Below are 24577 nucleotides of genomic sequence, written 5' to 3'. Positions count from 1 at the left end.
TAGATTGAGCGCCATGTCCAACTCCACGCTGAGCATGGAGCCCGCGTGGGGTTTTCCTCTCTCCTTCTGCCCCTTCTCCACTCACACATGCGCTCTCTCTCGCTCTCTCTCTCTCTCTCTCTCTCTCTCTCTGTGTGTGTGTGTGTGTCTCTCTCAAAACAAAAACAAAAACAAAAAACTATAAAAAACATGAGTTTATACCGATACCTCCAATTCCAATGTAATATCACAGTCTTCATTATAGACTTCCTCCTTTCCTTATTTGTAATTTCTTTTTCATTTAGCTAGAAAGCTGGCTCTCGTTATTTGCAATATATTTACTTATTTGTTCAACCCTAATATATGCTGAAAATTATCTCAGAATTCCTAACCCATACCCTTGTTGAGGCCACAGTATGGTATTTGTGTACAATTATGTTTGACTTTACCCTTACTGTATCCACTTTTCCAATGTTACTTAAGTTCTTTCCCAAGCCCTTCAATGTGGGATGCTAGTTATTTATAATATAATTAGGTTTATTCTTATAGTTGTATTCCTATTTGGGGTTCCCCCCCACACATCTTGATTGATTGTTGTTAACATATTGTAGAATAAAATTTACTCTTTGTTTTGTACACTTCTAGGGCTTTTGTTTATTTTTGAGAGAGAGAAAAGAGTAAAAGGGGGGCAGGGGCAGAGGGGGTGGGGGGAGACTGAGGATGCAAAGCAGGCTCCCTGCTGACAGCACAGAGCTTAACACAGGGATCTAACTCATGAACCATGAGATCATGACTGAGCCACCCAGGCGCCCCTCTAAAGGTTTTTATCAGTGTAGAGTCACGTGTCCACAGTCATGATACAGAACAGTTCCATGATCTCCAAATCACCCGACCCCCGATTTCTGACAATCGTTGATCTGTTTTCCATCTCAGACAATATGCAGCCTTTTGGGTCTGGCTCCTTTCATTTAGCAGAATGCATTTGAGATTCATCTATGTTGTCGTGCGAGTAGTGTTCCGTTGTATGGATATTGTACTTTATTCTTGTGACATGATTTGTGATCCTTGCTCATGCATCTCATGTTTACATCCATAAAATTGCCCACTGGACTGATGCTTTTTGGGACCCTGAAACTGTGACTTTTAAAGTATGCTTTTCATCTTTCTTTAGCACAGTTTACCTCACTTTACCTTATTTCCTATGGTTATTTCCTATGACCACCCATCGTTTTAACATTTGAAGGAGGGTTAGAGCCAACCTTTAATTATTTTTGGTAAGATTGACAGGGAGAGTATGGATAATTGAAATCTTCACATAATCTACAAGCCTTGTAATAGCTACTTCTTCTTCCTCCAACTACTTAAAGGTAGCAAAATGGACTCATTTTAAGTTTTATGTTCTTTCCCTTCCTTTACTTATCCTCTGGTAGAAGCACTAATGAGTCCTCAGGTGACCATAAAAATGGAAAGACAGAGAGAAAGGGGAAGCACAGGCTGTGGGTAATCTGCATAGTAGATAAAAAGCCTCTGAGTCACTGAGAATTGATTGCACTCTAGTAAAGTAGATCTGATTAGGGATTATGTATCTTTGACGTATTTTAGATTTCCATTTAATGCTTGGCACTTGTTGATTCAGTAGTAGACTTATGGTCTGTCCTAAAAGTCTACCTAAAAGAATATAATCCTACCCAGAAAATATCAATTTCCTAGCTCTATTGTCTCTTTTTGCTTTCTGTACACTTCACCACAAAGTATGGCATTAATTTGTGACATCGGGCACATCTTAATTGTACCAAAGCAGATATTTGTATCTTACATCCATGGATAGGCACACATGGATAGTCTTTTGACAATCTGTTAACTTCTACAAATCTTATATGCTAATGTAGGCACATTTCCTGAAGGAGAGGACCCTCGTTTAAGTCAGATTTTTCAAAGCTGCAAAACAAACAAAATTAAGGTTGTTACCAGAGAGATCATCTACATAACTCCTCTGATACTAGCTGGCACGGTAATCTTGAAAACCCTCAGGATGCTGTCTCTTAGTCTGAGAGATCTTCCTTCAGCCTCAAGAAGCATTCACTAGACTATACATTAATTTTTTTTTCTTTTTTTTTTATTTTTTTTAAAATTCATTTACTTTTGAGAGACTGAGAGAGACAGAGAGCAAGCAGGGGAGGAGCAGAGAGAGAGAAAGGGAGATACAAATCTGAAGCAGTCTCCGGGTCCGAGCTGTCAGCACAGAGCCTGACGCGGGGCTCGAACCCACGACTGCGAGATCATGACGTGAGCCAAAGTCAGACACTCAGCCGACTGAGCCACCTAGGCACCCCTAGATTATACATTTATTAAGAGAAAGTATCGAGCCTTTTTCTTTCTGTATTTCCAGCACCTAGCACAGAGCCTGATATATAATAGGTGTTTGATAAATACTTCCCAAATGAATTCAATATTTCAGGCTACTGATAGGACTTTTTAGTTTACTCATCTAAGAAATCTAATTAGTTTAGTTGTTTGTGAGACATATCATTTAATTAGTTTGCAGGAGTTCATAAAGCTTTGTCATCTAGGAGTTAATTAGCTAGTAAATCACCAAGTGCTAATAAGTATATGCAGTACTTTTTTCTAGTACATTTTATGTTTATATCATATGTCTTCCTTTCCTAAATCCATGTTGCCTGCGTTGGTGAGAAATGGGATTATCCTCCTCCCTCTCTATTTCGCCTAAGGTAAGGAAGGTTTGACTGATTTTGAAAGACACTTCATAGTGTGAAATCTTAAAAAATAAGTTTTATTTTCGTTTTTTTGGACTCTGGATATAAGGTCTAAACAGCAAAACTGAGTCATTCTACAGAATGTATTGTTCTAGATCTGTTAATCTATAAATTCTTTTTTTGTAAGTTTGTTTATTTTGAGAGAGAGAGCGCAGGTGCATGAGCAGGTGAGAGGCAGAGAGGGAATCCCAAGCAGGCTCTGCTCTGCACAGAGCCCGACACAGGCCTCAATAACACAAACTTTGAGATCACGATCTAAGCTGAAACCAAGAGTCAGATGCTTAACCGACTAAGCCACCCAGGTGCCCAATCTATAAATTCTTATAGAAGACTTTCTGAAGAAAACATTGATAATTTATCTGTTTGGTATTCCAAACAATATACTTTGGCTGAGTTTGGCCTGGTGTGATCCTTCCTATCCTTGACAAAGTGGTCACCAACCACTTCAGCCAACTATAATCTTTTTTCAGTCAACTAATGGCATCATTGAAAGGCAGCCCATCCAGGTTTTGGGTATCTAAGTCCTGACTCCCCTGTTTCAACATGAGCTGAGAGCTGAGCAAGCAGGCATGGCTCAATGAATTATACTAATTTAAGGTCACCGCAGTCATTAAAACACATATATATACATACATAGGTATAAAAAAAAAAAGAGAGAGGGAAACTTAGTTATACCAGTGTTTGCAAACTGGGATTCCAGAGGCGAATTTGGGTCACAAAAATTGGAAAATTGGGCCAAAAACTATTACTTTAAAAAAAATAAAAAAAAAAAAAAAGAGCCAACATTTTAAAATAAAGGTATTTCACAAAGGGAGACTAAATTTGCTAATTTTTTTCATATTTTTGAAGCTGGTAGAAATCACCAGTTCACGCTTAAAACTTTTCCTGTATATCTCAAATGATTGCTTGATTTTAAGTTTAACCATATGTGTTCTTATTTTCTAAAAATTACTTTCAAAACACTAGGTTAGCAAATCTGTGGTATTACAAAATCTGGAGCCATATTCTGTCTTTCACCTGTGAAAATGTTACTATTAACCCACATATGTTCAACAAAACTGGCATTGAGCTGTTTTTCTAGAAAAAGTGATGGATTTATGCTACTCTGTCCACACATTCTTGGCGAGCGCCCTTTTGACCACTGGCACGTATTTGTAAGACCATCTGCATTGGGGGTAGAGTCTGTGGTTATGGAGTAGGTCCAAGTTAACTGGCCCACACAAGGGAGCCAACCCATGCCCTTGACCCCATTACCACAGTGTTCTAACCAATTGAGCTAAATAATTGAGTAATTGTTTTTCAGCAATCTGATCAAATCAGCTGGCATATATTAGGAGTCTGTCTGTGGACAGGGTGATAATGTCAGTGAACAAGGGAGCTTAAGATAATGGGAAAGTTGTCAAGTCCTCACATTAGTTAGCATGTTATATTTGGCCAAGTAGTCACTAAATTGAACTTTGTCATTACAGCTAATTGCATTTCTGGGCAATTGGTACTCACAAAAACACTAAACTTTTATTGAGTAGGGTTCCTTTATGAAGATTTGGAATTTGGGGTAAATAATTCATAACATATGTACAAACAATTGGGGAACATAGCAGGATGGAAAGAACTTGTACTGAGCTGAAGTGTTCAAACCCCTGTTTAGTCCCAACTGTCCATGTGGCCTTAGGTCTCTGGACTTTCTAAACTTTGAGTGGGACTAGATAATATGATCTCAAAGACTTTTCCAGTCTTAAGGAACTTTCTATAACTGTACAATTTTGAACCCATAAGAACCACTTTGCATACAAATCTCTTTTTAACTAAAAATGCAAACGAATAATTTTCACAGATAATTAAATAAATAATATTTCAAAAGTACTAAGAAAATTTATTTATTTTTTTATGTTTTCTCAAGTTAGTTAACATACAGTGTAGTCTTGGCTTTAGGATGAGCAAATTTATTTTTTAAATATATTGCTGATTGCATTAAATCAATATATAATATACACATTTCACATAGAAATTCAATGTGAATCCAACAAATAAATAAACCATAATATTAAATATTGTATTATCAGTTCTTTTTTTTAAGTTTTATTTATTTATTTTGTTTTTCATTAATTTTTTTTAACATTTATTTATTTTTGAGACAGAGAGAGAGCATGAACAGGGGAGGGTCAGAGAAAGAGGGAGACACAGAATCTGAAACAGGCTCCAGGCTCTGAGCTGTCAGCACAGAGCCTGACGCGGGGCTCGAACCCATGGACCGCGAGATCATGACCTGAGCTGAAGTCAGACACTTAACCAACTGAGCCACCCAGGCACCCCTATTTATTTATTTTGAATGAGAGAGAGAGACCGAGAGTCAGGAAAGGGCAGAGAGGGAGAGAGAAAATCCCAAGCAGGCTCCTCACTGTCAGTACAGAGCCCAATGTGGGGCTCGAACTCACAAACCATGAGATCATGACCTGAACTGAAATCAAGAGTCAGACTCTTGACTCAGCCACCCAGGCGCCCATTATATGATCAGTTCTTAATGACATTTTATATTCCAAAGCACTTATGAATCACCTGGAAAATGTTGCCACCTTATCAAAAAATTATTATTTTAGACGTAACGTATTAATGAATTGCTTTGGATTACTTTTTATTAATCTTCTGATTTTAGGTCCATTAATGTGGCCCTTTTAGAGCTACCTGTTTCTTACTTGCTAAATTTAGATGAAACAAGTTAAGCTCAGGCTTTCTTTGCCAAACTGTACAATTTTTCTAGTTCTTTCTTCTCTTTCTTACTAATGCACTCAAATATTACTTTTATAGGATTGAGGTAATGGTTGGATTTATTGTTCTTTTATCCAAAGTGATTCTGCCATCACTGGATTGACTGGATTAGTGAGTCTCCAGACCTCAGTAGGTTGGGTCCTAGAGAGGGTTAGGGTTGGTGTAAAATGAATGACAACAGCTTAGTCACACTTGAAATAATATATTGGCTTGAGTTTCCAAGCCTTCCAAATAACCTTCCAAAATGAAAAACACAAATACTGTGGGTTTCTACAGAATCAAATGTGACTATAATGTTTGTAAAAAGGATTAGTTATCGGAAGTTGCTGCAATATGAGGTGGCAAAGTTTAGAAATACCAAACCTGGGGAGACAAGAAGCGTTAAATCCAAAGCCAAATATAGGTTGCAGATGCACAAGGTGATCATTGCCAAGCCAATGTCATCCAAGTGACGCTGCGTGTGTACCCTGCGCCCGCCATCCAGAGCCATTCAGAAACAGGCTGCCAGGGCATTGTGGCAGATTACAAGACACCTCTGTCATCTGAATAAACAGGTAGCTGGGCAAAAGTAAAGTTTCCAGTATTATTCCTTTCATACAGTGTGATTTGAAATTGATCTGATAATTAAAAGTAGCCCCAGAGATAAGGAAACACCCTCTGGCTAATTTATTTGGTTGAATCATCTACATTTTTTTTAAAGATCTACTCACCAAAAAACTCCATCTGGAATGTTCCATTCAGAGGCTCACACCTCTGATTTATTTAATTATGCACTTTATGTGATTGTGCATTTAATTACCTGCACACAAATTTCCTAGCATTTGTTTCTTTTATCATTCCATGAGAACAAGTACAGCCATTTTGAACCATAGAATAGGACTAGGAATCTGAAGGAATTATTCATCTGTGGTATTGAAGAAAGGAAAAATTAGCCATTGGTATAGGGAAGGGAGGAACAAGAAAATATACTTACATAGCAGAATTGTAGTTTCACAGTCTAGTGGACAAGCAAATAAGAGGCTGATGCTTTGGACAGACTATAAATCAATTTCTGGTTTCTTTGGTCAAATTGTAAATCATCACTGTGCTAAGCTACTATATACATTTCCAGGTGAAAGCATACTTTTATGATTGTGTGTTACCAGTCATGGGTCTTTATGAATTGCAAGTGATTAGAAAACCTTGTCAGAAATCAAGTTATTGTTGATGTTGTTGTTTAATCCTGGATATATTTTCTTTAGGGATGTTATGTTGCTGGAGAATGAGATTAGATCCATTTTATAAAAGTAGGTTACAATCCTATGGGAAATCTAGTCCTATGAAAAAGATTACTGTCTTTTGCCCAGCCCCTTCTGGACAAAGGAAACATTGTTGATTGCTTGATGGCCCTTGAGTGACTGTCACTTTGGCCGAGCTCCTTCAGAATAAAGTATTCTGGGACCTGGAGGGTATGTAGGATGTTCTCTGTGCTGTTCAATGGATAAGCAGCAACTCTATCTGAAACAATAAATTACACCTCATTTTGTGTTTGGCAACCCGATCTTATGCACGGGTTCTGAGATTTTAGACTTAAGAAAAGCTACGGAAAGGGAGTTTTTAGACGTTTAAAAAATGAATTGGGGACCCGTACAGGTAGCACAGGTTTGAAAAACTTCACAGACTTGTGACTTTTTGGCCCTGGAAGAGCCAAAGTATGATGTAGAATTTCACTTGAGACATTCAGAATAGATACATTTCTTCCCTCTCAGCCTATTCATAGTTGAGAATCAATTCAGTTTTATGACCTACTCTTCAGGGACTTATTGAATAAGAAGGCATATTAGTTAACTTTAAATCTGACATAAAAATATTGAAATCTGATCCCTCACCTTACAAACTAAGTTAGGGCTCAGATTTTTTAAAATTACCTCTTTTTCCAAAAGAACTCTTTCATGAAAGAGCACAGATGGAGATATTGTCATTTGGAATTCTGTTAAGGAGAGGACAAACCAATGACAAAGATGAATGGTGTCAGAACTCCGGAGGACCAAGCAACTACCTCACACCTATCTTTATTCAAAACCTAAGACTAAAGAGGCCATAATTTCTGAAACGCTGAAATTAAAGGTCTCGGTATGAGATAGACATGACGTTTTTTATAGATGACATCTTGCAGATTAATCATCTTTAATGAGGGCTTTGGGTTTGAATCTCATTCTAGAATTTAGCCTGGTGTTTTGAAACAGGGTATTTGTACAACACAAAAGACTGGTCATCACGAGGTAGAACCCGAAGATGACCCAGTGCCACCATGGCACTGGGATCACCAGATGTGTGTTACCTTTGCCATGTAATAGCTGTCCCCTGTTTGATCTTGCTGTGGTAGTAGACATCCAGGGCTGTGACCAGCTTAGAGCTGCCACACCTAAATTAAGTCAGTTTGGTGATTTCTGTGTTCATAGGGAAATTAGATTCCAGCCTGGGAGCTGTGTGGGAGGATGACATGTTTGTTATGAGGCACTATGAGGACAGAGGCCATGAAGAAAAGAGATAAGTGATACCTCCCTGAAATCCCTACTTCACCTTTAATTCAGGTCAGCAATGCTTGCTGGATTTTTTTCTATGCATCAGGCACTAAGAATGAGAGTGGAGACCACCTTTGACTAATTTGCTTGGATCCTTAGCATCTACTAGGTCTACAAAGTAGGTGTCCAGTAAGCATTTGTTGGATGAATGCATGTATGCATAAATGAGAAAACCATGTAAAGACCCTACCTGCCCTAGCCCTGGAGGAGCTCACATGGAAGCAGTGGTTCAAACAGTGCCCTATCCCAAGTACAGACGCTAACAGAAGTACAAGCCCTCCTCGTCTCTGTACTCTCTGCCTGAGTCCAATCTCCGTCACATCTTGGCTCAAGATAAATATGCTAATCCAAGCTGGTTTCGTGTGGTAAAAATGTTACCCACACAAAACAAAACAAAACAAAACATCAAATATGAGTTCTAGTGAATTGAGACATCCCAGAAATTAACCCCCAACAATGCTCGCTTATTCAACCTCACTTTTTCTACTGCAGAAAAAGAAGGGAAAAAAAGAAGTCCAAAGTTAAGAAAGCTTCTACCTTGTAAGAACAGTTTCAAACTTAGTATCATTTATTATGAATCAATATAATAACTCTTTTCTATCGTTTAAGGCTCTCTTACCAGCTCTATCGTGCATTAATTATTTTGCTTCTTTTGTATCTGCCTAATAAATGCTTGACAAAAAAAAGCCACATAATTTAAGATTTTTATGGCACAATGGAAATTTGCCCACCCCCAGGAAAAAAATTGTGTGATATTCTCATTGTCTCCTCAGGGAAGATTTTATATGTTAAAAAGAAGAAGAAGAACATGAAATGAAAAAAAAAAAAAAAAAAAAGAATAAAGCCCTAGTTACACTTTATGTGACATGCAGAAGGTTTAGAATATATAGAACATAAAAGAACAGTACATGAGCTACAGTGGGATAGAACTGTGTGTTCTTAATTTTAAATTTCAAATAAATATGATTTCAGCTTTGATCCTACATGGACTAATTCTTTTGTCACTCAACTAATTAATTCAGTATGCTGGAGAAAAGATGCTAATTTGGGCATCAAAGAAGTGATAATTTTTTTTGTTTAATCGGAGTTATAAAGATAAGTTTTATTCCCATTAGACTGGGTCTGGAGCTCAATCATTTTATTCTTCTTTAGTGAAGACAAGTTCCAGAGAAAATATGCCCTGTTTCTCATAACTTATGAAGATGGAGTAGTAATATCCAGGATTCCCTTGAAGATGGCCCTTTGCATAGTCACTGTACATATATGATATATATACATATATATTATATATCAACCATTTCTTAACATTGTCCTTTTGTTCTTTACACATAATGAGTTAGTCACCATCATCTGTTCTTTTGATAATGGACTTTATACACAGTACACATAAGTTAATTTGTGTTATTGGAATATAAGTTATAGCTGACACTTTTAGAGACTATAGATGAGGCCTCCAGTTTCCATAGAACTTTTAATTGGCCCTCCCTGGATTAACTTTCATTATGAGTCAGTTTTTCCCTTACCAGGAAGTTTGCTGAAATGACCCCACTTGCCAGTGAATGAACCGCAGAACTGTTTCCTGTGGGGGGACATTTCCTTCTGCAGGATGAATCTGTGGTCATTATGGAGTGAGCCCTGGCAGGTTGAGCATGGGAAGGCCATGGGCATTGAGGAACCTCCCACAGCTGGTAGAGAAAAAGCTTATACGTGGTGTATGATTTGGTCTCAGAATACTCCTTTCCTAGTGTCTGGGTTCCCGGGACAAAGGAGGTAGAGAGAAGGGAAGAAGGGGATGCTGTGAGTACACAGATGAGAATTCTAGGTTCCAGCCATGTGGTCTGTTTGAGTCAGCATTAGAGTTTTATGGACAGGCCATCAGTTGTCTGTGCACTCAAGCTGCCTTCAGAGATGCTCAGAGATCTACTTAAAAGTAATAAAAATAAAAAGAAAGGAGCCACATATTCTGCTGCTTTGAAATAAGTAAACATTTAATAAAAAGAAAAGCCTTTCTAACTATTAAGGAAACATAAAAATGCAAAAAGATCTATTTCTTTAATGCTCTTGTTAAATATATTTCCCAGAAATCATAAGCATTTAGTCTGAATCACTAAGACCCTTGCCTACAATGTCTTAAAGCCAGTGAGAGCGTATGAAAGCAATTAATCAAAGTTCACTGTGCTCCTGAAAAGTATTTCTTCTTCTGGAAAGCAGGATAGAATAACTTAAAACCCAGTGTGGTCGTGACAGTTAATAAGCTTTTTATAGTCCCTGTGTGGATCTGAAAATCATACCTTATTAGTATCTTTATCTTTCTTGCTCACTCATTCACGCTTATTTTCATTTAATTTTAATCTCTGGCCCCTTTTTCATATTTTTTTCCCTCTTTCTCCTAACAGAGTGCTACTTTAATAATGTTAGAGTGGAATTTTCATTGGCTACACAAACCCTCAGCAAAAGTAACTGTTCAGTAGGTTACAAATCCCTTAACGGATTCTTGCAAGTCAGTCTTCCACATGCCCTTTTTACTTTGTTTGTTTGTTTGTTTGTTTGTTTGTTTGTTTTTCAGAAGATGGATTATTGATGATGTGCATTTTGCTTTGTTTTGCTTTCTGGGCCCACTAGAATTACTTGCAATATATTTAGTATTTCCAAATCTACTGCATTTCCTAGCTCCTCAGTCTGGGAAAGCAAATTCGCTCAAGGATTCCCAGCAGCTGAATTCAGAGAGCTGCTTAAGACTCTACCCAGCAGATGTTTTATCCACTTAGGCAGAAATCTTAGAATGTTATAGGACCTCCCTGCCTTTCAATCCTAAAAACAAATATCAACACATTTGAGCTCCAAAGCTTCCCTGCTTTGGAATGAAGAGTCGCCATGACCACCAAGTTAGGAATCCCATCCTGGGAATAAGCAACAACAAGCCAGAGGCAAGTAGCTGTTTAAGGGTAAGGTGGGAATGTTGGCCTCAAAGAAAGTAGTAAAGATACCAGTGGGATTAAACATGTTTGTTGTTTTCATATAGTTCATCTTCATCTTGGAAACATATAAACATACCCAAAATACATGTCTAACCGATATACCAGAAATTAACATTTTAATTAGAAATCTTCTTTTTAAAGAGACTCAACTGCTTGACCCAGTTAATAAGAAAGATTTTTAATATGGAGTTTTTCTTCGGTTACTAAACCATCAACTCACTCAGTTTCCCCTTGTGAACATATCTATAAAGCAAATCCCTATCTCCTCTTGCATGCCATGGAGTGGGCTCAGAGAGTTTAAATCACAACCCTTCTGTTATAAAAGCATACTGAGCTTGTAGCATTCCACCCCAGTCCCGAAAAATCACAGACACCAGCATGATAACCATATATACTGTGGAAAGCTAAAAATAAAAGTAGAATATTTTTCTTTCTTTATCAAGATTAGCAACAAACACATTTGTTCATTATTCTATCAATAATATTAACATAAAAATAGGCAGTGGCCTTAGGTATCTAAAAAAGGGGAGGGGGACTCTAATTGGTCAATTTTCATTGAATTTGTATCAGATTCATTAACTCTAAAGTACAATGGGAGCCATCTCAGGTAAACAAGTAAAGACCTTTGTGATACACATTTTAGAGAGAAGCAATAGCCAAAGTGCACACATGAGATTATACTACGTGGAAATAAATTTCATTAGCATATGCATATGCTATTCAGAACCTGACTTAGAATGCATCAGACAACAGAAACCTTTTATGGGCGAATTTCAAAATAAACTATGGAAATACAGTCAAAGGTTTGTGAACTTCTCTGCCCCCATATTTTGCTCGAACTATTTCAAAGTGTATAATTTACAAAATGATAAGACAATATCATAGTTTATAAGTCAGCTAGGTACAGGGAGAATGAACCACTATCAAAGTCCAGAACATATTCTGACTGCAAAGTTGGTGCATTTCCACACCTGACATCATTCCGTAGACATTCAAAGTGTAATATTAGTAATGACTGGATCATGTAGCCTCTTCCAAATGGGTGTCATTGACACCCAAAGATACTCCCCGATTGCGGAAAGAAGAAATACATTCTGTTTCAAATATTCAGCTCTCCTTGGATTCATAGCTCACCACGAATTTGAAATTAGAGTGTTTGAACACTTTCCTTACCGAACTTTTTAGTCCTCGTAAGCCATTGCTCAGGATTGCTTTATACAGTGTGTGCACTAAATGGAAGAAGAGTGGATACTAATAGCTGTGTAAACTGTCCAGTGGGATCTGGGAGGGAAATTGTAGATAGATAGTACTTAGCAGAATTAAGAAGTGAATTAAATGAGAGACTAGGCATGAACAAAGGCAGAAATAGAGCTATCCGTGTTGTAAATTTGGACCATTTATCAGGGTGCGTGGGAATCTGGGAAGGACTTGAACGTCATTATCTAGAAAACTCATGGAAAGAAATAGAAGTGGAAGAAAATATTTGCTGAGACATTAGAGATAACTAAGAATTATAGTGAAATCTTTATCATATAGAAAACAACAAGAGGCTGAGAGCATATTCAGTTCATTGGGTTAAGGACTTACCTAACAACTGATGGTGTTAATGGTTACATTCCATGTGAATAGTCCATATGATGTGTCATGGCAGCTCAGTAAATGATTGATTGAATGAATGGATGAACCATTATTAAATTCTACTTCCCCATATGGCCTTTTAGGGCCTCCCTATATAGGTAAAATAGCAACATAAGAAAGGTCTGCTTTTGGTATTTTCCTATAAACACTTTCTGAGATTCTTTTCTACCCTATATAGTCTATTTCCTTTGATTTCTCAATTTATACCAAGATGTCTCATTTTATGAATAGAAACCATTTCTCTTATACGTGTTGTATCATGTTGACTGATAAATTAATTACCTGGAACTCCTCCACTGTCCATTCATCGACTCTATAAATGAACTAGTCTCCTTTCTGGCTGCTGCTTTTCTTGAATCTCCTCCTATCTCCATAAGGCCAGTCTCTCTGGAGGTTCTGTATATCTCTGTCCTTTTCTCTTATCAAGAGCTTTGTTCTCCTATATGAGTGTTCATAGCATTATTCACAACAGCCAAATGATGAGCACAGCCCAAATCTCCATCAACAGATGACTAGGTAAGCAACTATGGTATGTCCATACAATGGAATGTTATTCAGCCTTAAAAAAGAAGGAAATTCTGACACATGCTATAGCATCGATGAACCTTGAAGACGTTATGCTAATTGAAATAACCCACACACCAAAGGACAAATATTGTATGATTCCACTTATATGAAGTACCTAGAATAGTCAAATTTATAGAGATAGAAGGTAGAATAGTGGTTTCCAGGGGCTGGGGGAAGGAGAAATGGGGAGTTACTATGTAGCAGGTACAGAATTTCACTTTGGGATGATGAAAATATTCTGGAAATGGGTGGGGGTTGATGGTTGCACAACATTGTGACTGTACTTAGTGCTACCGAACTGTATATTTCATAATGATTAAAATGGTAAACTTCACGTTATGAGTTTTTTACCACACTGCAAAAGAAAATAGCTTTCTTCTCTTCTCTCTTCCAGCTCCAGCCTCTCACACTCTGACATTTCTTCCTATCACCAGACAAAAGTCCTCCAGTGTCAGCCACATTGAAAACCTCCTTTTTCAACATTCCACCCCACCTCCAGCAATCACCCTACCAGCCAAACTTCTTGAAGTGGTTGTACACAAAGATACACACTTTTATACTTACCTACCATTCACTCTTGCGATCACTGTCCCTGACTTCTGCTCATACCACTGCACTGAACCATAGCAACACGATGAATGGCTTCTGAGTGCCAAATCCAGTGAACTCTGGAGTCCTGACCTCAGTATTCTCAATTGTATTCTTCTCAATTGACTTCTCAACAGTATTTCCATCTGGTGACCATGGCCTCTTTACAGCACTCTTCCCTCGGGTCTCTTGAGCCATACTCTCCTGAATTTCTTCATCTCTCTGGCTGTTCTTTTTCTGTCCCCTGTGTACAATGCCTCCCTACCCCTCTCTCCAGACTTTAAGTATTACAGTTCCTCATAACTTTGCCTTAGTCCCTAGCCCATTCATTTGGAGGACCCAAAGGCATACTGAAATAACCATGTTTAAAAGTGAACATTTTGGGGGCGCCTGGGTGGCTCAGTCACTTAAGCATCTGACTCTTGATTTTGGCTCAGATCATGATCTCATGGTTCATAAGATCAAGCCACACATCAGGCTCTGTGCTGACAGTGTGGAGGCTGCTTCGGATTCTCTCTCTCCCTCCCTCTCTCTGCCCCTCCCCAGATCCTCTCTCTCTCTTTCTCAAAATAAATTTTTTTAAGGTGAATTTTTGGTCCTTCTCCCTTGACCCACCACTTTCACATCATTGTCTTGTCTTCTCAGCAGCACTTTCTCCAGTCCAGACCACCACTGTCTTTTACCCACAGTCCTGAAGCAGTTGTAGCAGTCACCAGTTGGCTTTACTGCTTTACTTGATGCTTTTTACTTCAGCAACCAGGATGATGTTTGAAAATGTGCATCACATAGTATCACTTCTGCTTAAAGTGATTTGGTGACCCCTCTACCAACTTGGTTACTCCTCTACCAACTCTTTAAATTTACCAGTCTCTTTATCCAGTTTCTCTTTGTCCCTTGAATTACCAAGACATGACCTGATGCCACTCTGAGACTAAACTCCAAGCCTCTCACACCTGCACTCTGTGGTCCTTGCCCTGCTTGCCATCTGAATCCTGTGTTAGTATCCCCCTCTGCTCCCCTTGCTTAAGCTATTCTGCCCTTCTTTCACCACTTAGAATGCACCAGACCTTCCCCACCTCACTCCCTTTGTGTGTGCCGTGTCTTCCACCCATAAGGCTTATCTCCAATCTTTGCTTGTTTGGAAGCTCTCACCCATACAGCCTTCGTGTAAATGTCATTTCCCCAATGAAGACTTCCCCAACCAGTCTCCTATTATTATCTCTCCTAACACTCTTCATAGCACATAGCTTTTGTTTTGTTTTGTTTTGTTTTTGCAACTTACAATTGCATATTTGTACTTGTTTGATGTCCAGCTCCTCGGTTAGAATGTAAATTCCATAGGGATAGTGTCTGGGTTTGTATCCCAATTCAACATCAGCCTATACTAAGCGCTTACGACAATGACTGACAGAGAGTATATATCTAATAAATATTTCTTAAACAAATGCATGAATGAAAGAAAAAAAGAAGACAGAAAGAAAGCCAGTTTTCCATAAAGCTGTTTCAAATAACCTCTTTATAGAAATGAACAGGGACAGGTGTTTTAAGCAAACTTATAATTCATGAAAGTCTAAATTTACATAAAGGGTATGTTGAAAGGTGATTTTTCCACTTTACAAAAAGATCCATCATAAGAGTCTTTAAACAGGCTTCCCAGGTACACAGAAAGTAAGATTTTATTGATGCAAACCATATGTTTGTACTGAATTCTTTAGGAAAATATCTTTTATATAAAGCAAAGTTGACCTATAAGCAATTTCCTTAAGGCACCTAGCCCAAAATGGCCAACTCTCAAATTTCCTAGGTAATAGATAATGGGAGGCCTGGAATGCAGGGGATATTTGAAACCCTAGAATGCAAAGCAGTAATTTTAGCCATTTAGAGCTCTTGTGACTTTTCTCACAAAAATAACTAATAGTGAAATGAATCAATGTATTTGAACCTCCCCACCTCCTCTTTCTGTATGTCCATGAACGTAAGAAAGGCTTGAAAGTAACCCCCAAATAGGCTGACATGGAGAGAACAAGGCTTACACGATTCACCAAATTGATGCTTTTCTTCCAACCTCCCCCCTCCCAACCCACCCACCACCACTACCACTGATAATTAAGTTGTCTGATTGCAAAATTGGAAAAAAGAATTCAGTGTGCTAATAAATAAAAGCAATTAACTTCTCTGGGTCTCAATTTCCTCTTCTTAACAATGTGGGAGTCCTTTTGAAGATTACTGTTTTATAATTCTGTTCTTGAACCTACCCAAACTTTACAAAATAAAGTAATTTATGACTGTTTTCTCTGTCTAATGAAATAAATTTCACAGCTATTTCTGCTCTTCTTCTTGGGAATTTTCATAAATGATCATGAGGTTTAAATCAAAACATTTATATTATTTGTGGAATTGGTTGATTTGACTGTTATTGATGGTTCTTGCTAAGAAGAAAACGCTTTGCAGAATTTACTTACAACTAACCTTTCTCAGACGTAGTCCACTATGGTGAAAACAAAGTACGCTGTTTTTGAACTTCAGTACAAGTGAAATATTTTAGGAACAGGAAGAAAAAACAATTCACTGGTTGTGGTAATAAAGATCAAGGTAGACTAGGGTATAGGTTAGTTTTGCCCTTCAAAAACAAGACTTCTTTCATCTCAGAAAATCCAAACCTTCAAATATTTGGAACATAGAAGAAAAGCATGCCTAATATCTTGAGTTTTTGGCAACATTTTTGCTCTCATCAACTTCCTGGAACACTATTCTATCCTCACTCCCCACAATTTTGATTTTTTTTGGCCCAATTTTACTATATTTGATGACATTTTGAGGGAAAATTATTTCTCTAAGTGATGTACAAAGGTATTCTCACATAAAGGAATTTAGAGTCATAATGTTGGTCCCTGAGACTCTTCTTCATGGGCATGAAAAGCTAAAGAACGTACTCATGAAAATGCACGTTATTTATATAGCGCCTGTTTTGTAGGTTAAAGAGAGATCTTGAATATGTCAACAAATCTCCCTTATACTTGGAAGTTAGTGATCTTTTATTTTGTCTGTATTTCTTTTTCTCTTCCCTAGTCTATAAATGATATTAGGTCATTTCTTCAGTGGGAAAGAAGAAAATACGTTAGGAATAAGAAGGAGGACCAGGAAAAAAAAGACTGGGGCTGATGGAGCGAAAATTCATAGTTGATCGACCCAAATCCCAAAACAAGACTGAATACAACAAAAGAATAGCAGTAGGAGCAAAGGCAGATGGTAAATGGCAGTGGAGAGAGAGAAGGTTCATGAGCAAGAATTTGCTAATTGAAACTGTAAATTGAAAAATTGTTTTAAGTTTATTTATTTGTTTTGAGAGAGACAGGGAGAACAGCAGGGTAGGGGCAGAGAGAGGGGGACAGAAAATCCAAAGCGGGCTCTGCACTTACAGCAGAGAGCCCGATGTGGGGCTCGAACGCCCGATGTGGGGCTCCAATGCCCAATGTGGGGCTCGAACTCACAAACCATTAGATCATGACCTGAGCCAAAGTTGGATGCTTAACCAACTGAGCCACCCAGGCACCCCTAAATTGACATTTTCACAGAAGAGTCAAGACTTGAAGAGGCTTCTGGGGAAAACAGGGTGCTTTGAACTCTGATAACAACAGAAATACAGAGATTAGCAAGGAGGTCTTCCACTCGGTGCTGCCACTTGACCAACAACCTATGATTTGGATTGAAGCACAATCCTAAGAGAATAGATGTTTACCCATTTTTATGAAATTCTGAAAAAGACAGGAGTTTCAAGTTTATGAGTGGGGCCTTCATGTGATGAGATTCTGACTCACTGTGTGTGTTGGGAGGTTAGGGGATGGGGACAGGGGGTGGGATGGGCAGTCAGCCTGAACATGTGTAGAATCCCCAGGTTTCATAGATAGTTGGATGGCTACATAGATACATAGATGGGGTGAGCAAGCTAAAGATATACACACATTTACACACACATAAGAAAAATTTGCAACTATTTAATAAGAAACAAAGAATAAATAGGATTTCCATAGTTTAACAAGAATCTTTTACTTCACTGAAGAATATACATACTTGAGTGACTTTTTTTCCTGGTTATCAGCAGAGTATCAAATTATTTTCCTTTTTTTCACAAGTACGTCATTACCAAAACCAAAGGAGATTGCTTCTAAAGAAAATCTGCTTGGGAAAATGCCTATTATTTAAGAATGTGTCCTAGTAATAACCATAGCTTTATTATTATTATTATTTCAAATGTGCAGTTTTATTTTAGTAAAAGTGGTAAGGAAGCACAATGCTCTTTTAAAGTATCATAATTGCAGGAAACCCTAGTGCATTGTTGGTCCAAATGCAAACTGGTGCAGCCAATATGGAAATCAGCATGGAGGTTCCTTAAAAAATTGAAAAATGGAACTACACACACATGAAAAGATGCTCAACATCAGGGAAATGCAAACCAAAACCACAATGAGCTATCACCTCACCCCAGTCAGAATGGCTAAAATCAACAACACAAGAAACAACAGGTATTGGCAAGGATGTGGAGAAAAAGGAACGCTTGTGCACCGTCGGTGGGAATGCAAACTGGTGCAGCCACTGCAGAAAACAGTGTGGATGTTCCTCAGAAAGTTAAAAATAGAGCTACACTACAATCCAGCAATTTCACTACTAGGTGTTTACCCAAAGAACACAAAAATACTAATTCAAAGGGATACATGTACCCTGCTGTTTATAGTAGTATTATCTACAATAGCTAAATTATGGAAATAGCCCAAGTGACTGTCAACAAATGAATGAATAAAGAAGATGTGGTATATATATATATATACATACATACACACACACATGTACACACACAGCCATAAAAAAGAATGAAATCTTGCCATTTGCAATGACATGGATGGAGCTAGAGAGTATTATGCTAAGTGCAATAAGTCAGAGAAAAACAAATACCATGTGATTTCACTCATGTGGAATTTAAGAAACAAAACAAACAAAGACCAAAAAAAAGAGAGAAAGGCCAACCAAGAAACAGACCTTAACTATAGAGAAGAAACTGATGGTCACCAGAGGGGAGGTGGATGAAGGTGGTGGGTGAAATAGGTGATGGGGACGAAGGAGTGCATTTGCTGTGATGAGCACTGGATGTTGTATGGAATTGTTGAATCACTATATTGTGCATCTGAAACTAATACCACACTGTATGTTAACTAACTGGAATTTAAATAAAAGCTTTTAAAAAATGGAACTACCTTATGATCCAGCAATTCTGCTTCTGGGTATGCATCCAAAGGAATTGACTTCAGGATCCCACAGAAATATCTCTACTCCCATGTTCATTGCAGCATTACTTAGAATAGCCAAGATGTGGAAACATCTGAATTGTCCAGCAACAGGTGAATGGATTAAGAAGATGCAGTGTATATGTGTGTGTATATATGCATACATGTGCACATATATGTATATGTATATGTGTGTATATATATATATACGTATATACATATATATACGTATATATATATATACACACACACACCTACACACACACACACACACACACACACACACACACACACGTACACTATGGATCTGAAAAAAGAAAACTCAGAGAAACAGAACAGGGTGGTAGTTATCAGAGGTTGGGGAGAGGGGAAACTTGGGAGACACTGGTCAAAAGGTGAAACTTTCCGTTATAAGATTAGCAAGTTTGGGATCTAATGGACAGCATGGTGATCACAGCTAATACTAACGATCTAATGTTACCAAGAGAGTAGATCTTAAATACTCTCACAACAAAAAGGAAACTGTAACTGTGTGATGGGATGAAAGTGGTAGCCAGTACTGTGGTGGCAATCATTTTGCAGCTTAGAAATATATCAAATCAGCAGTTGTACACATTAAACTTACACAATGTTATGCGTCAATCATGTCTCAATGAAGCTGGAGGAAAAGAAATAAGGTATCATACTTGCCACTGTGCCAAAATTAGCTACAAATATGCCAGGCATCAAGGGGACTGAGAGCACACTAACACTGGGCTGATTTAGGAAGACTGGGGCTACATCCACAGAGTGAATGTAGCCTAAAGGAGACAGTGCAGTAAAGGAGACAGCCCAAGTTCTAATCCCGGGCCTTCCCCGAATTTATTGGGTGGCCAAGGCCCAAGGGCTCATTTGCAAAATGACAGCAGTAAACTAGGTGTTTGGCAAAGTCCCTTGAAGCACCATCATTATCTCTTCCCAGGAGTTTCAACTTTAAATGTCAAGGCCACCTGGGGCTCTGAAGGCCTGGTTAGGAGTTCGGTCAGTTTTGAGTTATATATTAATGATAACCTTTCAGTTCGAAAATTTCTAGTGAATTCATAGTTTGAGATTTTTAGTCTTTAACTGCATGACTCTATGCAGCTGCACAATCAATATCTCTGTGGAAAGATGGAAGGAAGGAAGGACGAGAAGGAAAGGAGAGGGATTTAGTGACTATTACTTTTCCGCTTTCAGGATCTTATTTTACTTCCATTTTATGCAAAATGATCTTGTGCTACTTAGAATAAAGAATTACAGTTTGATGAATTCATCTCATAAATATTTTAAATTTACCACCAAAAGAACATGGTTAGTGTTAACATCTTCTGCTTCATGTGTTTCTAGATTTGGAAAGAAGAAAGATGATAAGGGAGGCAAGGCTGAGCAGAAGGGCACTCGGAAGCATGGCAGCCTGAGGGAAGAGGAGCTGGAAAAAATGAAAGAAGAACGAGAAAGGTGAGCAGAAATGCTGAGCCCCTTATTTTGTTTGGGTCCATGGCCTGTGTTTAATTTGATTATTGCATCAGTCAACTGGAGACATTTTATTTCAAGAAGCATCGAGTTGAATACAAAAGCAAAGTTACCTGATGTAAAAGGAACCTGCCTTTCTGGGGAATTTTTAGTATATTTGGAGAAGAAATTAACTTTATGTTTTTACTATATCAGTACTTACAATTCCAAGATATCCTACCCAAGTTTTGACTATATCAATGTATATTTTTCCTATGGTTTAAACAATGAGGTTTTTTTTTTCTAATAAAAAGGTCATTTTGATGTTGATGTTTAGAACTATCAAATTTCCATAGTCTGTTCCTAATTTTTGTCAAGCTGTTGTATGCCTTCTTAATTTTATTCTGCTAAATCCATTTGGGTGGTGTAATTTGAGAAGTGCATGTCCTTCATTTTTAAAAAGCCAGTGTCTTTTATTAGGCTATCAGCAAGTTGCAATGTATGTTGCCCATCTGTTAAAGGGCCGGTTTCGTTTACTGAAATAATGACAGTTTGCAAGGACTGAATTCTCCTGTTTGAGGAGCTTAATGTTCCATTTGGACAAGAGGCCCTTCACTTATCTTTGAGGTTAACTCTACACTTACCCCACGTTGATGTGTAAATGTCTGATTTTGAAACATGTAATTGAATATTCATGTTTCTCCTGAAAATTCTTCACCTGCACGACTAAATGGATCTTGGAGAAAGACGGAGATTATGACAACACTAGCATATCATTTTAAGCACTTGATTCTGACTTCATCATGCATGAAGTCAGATTTGTCCAGCTTGTCACTCGCTTACTAGTAACAGTAGTCCTTGTAGTTTTTAGAGTCCGTTCTTGTACTTATTTTAATACTCTAGTAACGTGTACTAAGAAAATCATACTTATACATCGTCCTTTCTAGCACAGAACAGGCTGAATACCTACTGTTAACCTTTGACTTCTGTCTTGTAGTCTATTCCCATTGATAAAAGCTAACTTTATCAATAGCGAGGAAAGAAGCCCTATTTGGTCCTTTCTCATGTGAAAGTGGTTGATAAGCTGACTTCCAGGGTCAGCATGCAGGTAAAAGGAAATCAAGTGCTTTATATTGTTGCTGACTATTCACCTGACAGAGCTACCCCCAAAACTGGAATGATGAATTCTCCATCATAGTCCAAGATTCAGTAATCCTGTAACATAAAATGTAATGCAGGCTAAGATTTTAATGTGTATATTGGCAAAGACATCGATGTGGTGCGTCCACATCATAGATCTTTGCTGCTCCCCTGACTTCACTTACTGAGACACCATATCCTTGCCTCATCTTCAGGAAACGGAGCTGTTTGCTAGAATTCAGACTTCACATTTTTTTGTAGCTCGATACTTGCTCAGGGTTGGGAGGGTTTACTCTTAGTAGCAAGGGAAATGTGTGCCAGCTAGAAAATTGATAACCCATAAAATTAGGTGGGTTGTCTTTAAGCAAGAGTTCATTTCCTTTCTGGTTTTGCCTTTAGGAAGCAGGTGCCTGAGGGAGTTTTGTTCTTAAAAGCAGGGCTGTAAATTCACCTCAGCTAGCTATATAGGCTTCAGGTCCAATTTTCTTAAAATATGTTTGGTCAAAACATTGAAAGAACTCTACTATTAGCCTCCACTTAGGCCAATTCCCACACATGAACACATAAAACACATCTGATATGGGTTTCCTAGAGGCAACATTGTCTCAATCTTGTGTGAGGGGAAGAAGTTGGAGGAGTTGCTTTTATGGTTGGGTGCTGTAGAATTAATGACCGAGGGCATTTCAACCGCGCAGAAGCTGAGGGCCACAGAGGGGGGTGGTGGTGGCTGAACATTTGGCATTGCTCCCAAACCTTGAGTCCCATTTCTTGGCTCTCCATCATCCATAAGAAACCAATTCACAACCCTTAAAGAACTCAGTGAGTGTATTACTCTTTGTGACATGGCCATTGGAAAAAAAAAATAGAATAAAATAAGAAACAGTGTATGAAAGTTCACAAAGTTGTCTTTTTTTCTAATGCCTTTGCAATTTGTTACCTTAAGATGATTCGAGCTGCCCTATTGCTTATTTGTTTCATCCTAGCTGTCATAGATACAATAGCTTTTCATTAACATATCCCTTCTTCGAAGGATTTAAAGCACTTAAATAAAATATATATTGTGCAGTGCTGGAGCCAGCTTGTATCAGCTTGTGAGAGACAATTTTTAAACTTTCAGGAATTTTGTGAGCTCGTCATTAAGCCATTAGTAGTTTGAAATTGTTCATGGTGGGAGTATTTACACCACGGAAATTGGCAAATGCAATAAGTTGGGTTTGTTTTCTCAAAGAGCCAGTTAATCAGCATACCCCTGAGGGTTTATACCAACTCTATTTAGTGTATAACCAGGAAGAAATTGTCCAAAGTGGAGCATAAATTTAAAAATATTCATCCAAATCAAACCATATGACTTCTTCTAGCTGTGTTTCTCAAAGTGTAGTTCGTAGACCACTTGATGAAAATGAATCACGTGGGGAGCGTGTTAAAGATGTTTGAGTCCCATACCAGATTTACAGAATCAGAATCTTTGGAGTTAGAGCTCAGGCATCTGTATTTGATAGGTAAGCCCAATGTGATTCTTCAGCATTCTAAAGTCTGAGAACCACTAACTTGAAGGGACAGGATTTGGTTGGAACATTAAACTATCCTTATCCTATGAGAAAGGATGTGCAGAGGTTGTTTGGTTTTTTTTTCCCCCAAGAGGACTGAATAAGCCAGTCTAAAAGTATTGTCATCTTTTCTTATGGGTCCTCTTTGAAGCATTCTACCTTACTGGCATATTTTTTTGGCAACAAAAGAGAAACACTCGCCAGTGCTCACTCACCCAAGAGAATATGGAGTGCTTACCCCCAGTACCACCCACACACACAAAACTTACAAAAATTTCATGAAGAAAATTTTGGAGTCATAAAAAAAGCATTAAGAAAACTAATATGATCATGCCTAATTCTACAACCACTTAATATTTTGTGATCTTTTTTCCTATGTATGTATTTTCTTTTAAACTTGATATCTATGCTGCATATATAACATCCCACTTTTTCCACAGCATTATATTGTGAGCATTTCCCCATGTCATTAATGTGTTGAAAATATGCCATTTTGATGACTCTCTAATAGTCTGTGAGAGCAATATACCATAACTTATTTATCTTCTATTGTCAAACATTTAGTCTGTTTCCATTTTTCTCTCTTCCAGATCATACTTTGATGAGCATACAGGTACAAAAGTCCTTATAGATGACCTCTTAAATGATATAATTCCTGTTCAATTTCCTTGTAACTATTTTACCCAATGATTAATTTAATGTCAACTCTAAATTTTAGGATTATATTATCCCTCTTCACTCTCCTCATTATTTTTCTTATGATTTCCATATCTCATTTCAACATATCCACATATTTAATTCCTGATAAGGAATTGTTTTGGTGCTATATATGAATAGCCTATTCATAATTATAGCTATGAAAAGGTTAAAAAAAAAAGCCATAACAGGTGGACTCCAATTATAAGATTACATTGGAGGAATGCAGAATCCAGAACAGTGGTTCTCAGTTAAGGAGGGACACTGTTACTCCCAGTGAAACATTTGGCTGTATATGGAGACATTTTTGATTGTTACAGCTTCTAGGGAGGGAGGGGCATGATAAGGGGGTTGCTACAGCCAGGTGCTGGGTAGAGACCGGGAATGCAGCCAGACGTTCTACAATGCTCAAGGCAGCCCTGCTCCCTAACAATAAGTTATCTGACTCAAACTGTCAATCGTGTGTAGGCTGAAAACCCTGTGTTAACCTCTGGACTTTACAAGTAAGGGCAGTCTCCTGGACATTAGAATTTCCTTGTCTCATGTTTTCCTGTGGCTAACACAGAGAAATGTACACCGCGTGACATAACC

The 24577-nt window shown here is 38.0% G+C and overlaps 1 protein-coding gene across 3 annotated transcripts in view; it reads left to right on the top strand.

Moving 5' to 3' along the window:
- Positions 1-24577, top strand: part of PARD3B (par-3 family cell polarity regulator beta) — a 1005179-nt gene that overhangs the window by 784760 nt on the left and 195842 nt on the right. For all 3 annotated transcript variants that reach the window (XM_049615864.1, XM_049615867.1, XM_049615866.1), the window contains one exon: positions 20499-20609. In XM_049615864.1, the coding sequence (XP_049471821.1) occupies positions 20499-20609 (111 nt within the window). The remainder of the gene's footprint in view (positions 1-20498; positions 20610-24577) is intronic.

Source organism: Panthera uncia (assembly GCF_023721935.1).
Source record: "Panthera uncia isolate 11264 chromosome C1 unlocalized genomic scaffold, Puncia_PCG_1.0 HiC_scaffold_3, whole genome shotgun sequence".
Lineage (NCBI taxonomy): Eukaryota > Metazoa > Chordata > Mammalia > Carnivora > Felidae > Panthera > Panthera uncia.
This window is presented reverse-complemented; position numbering and strand designations above follow the sequence as displayed.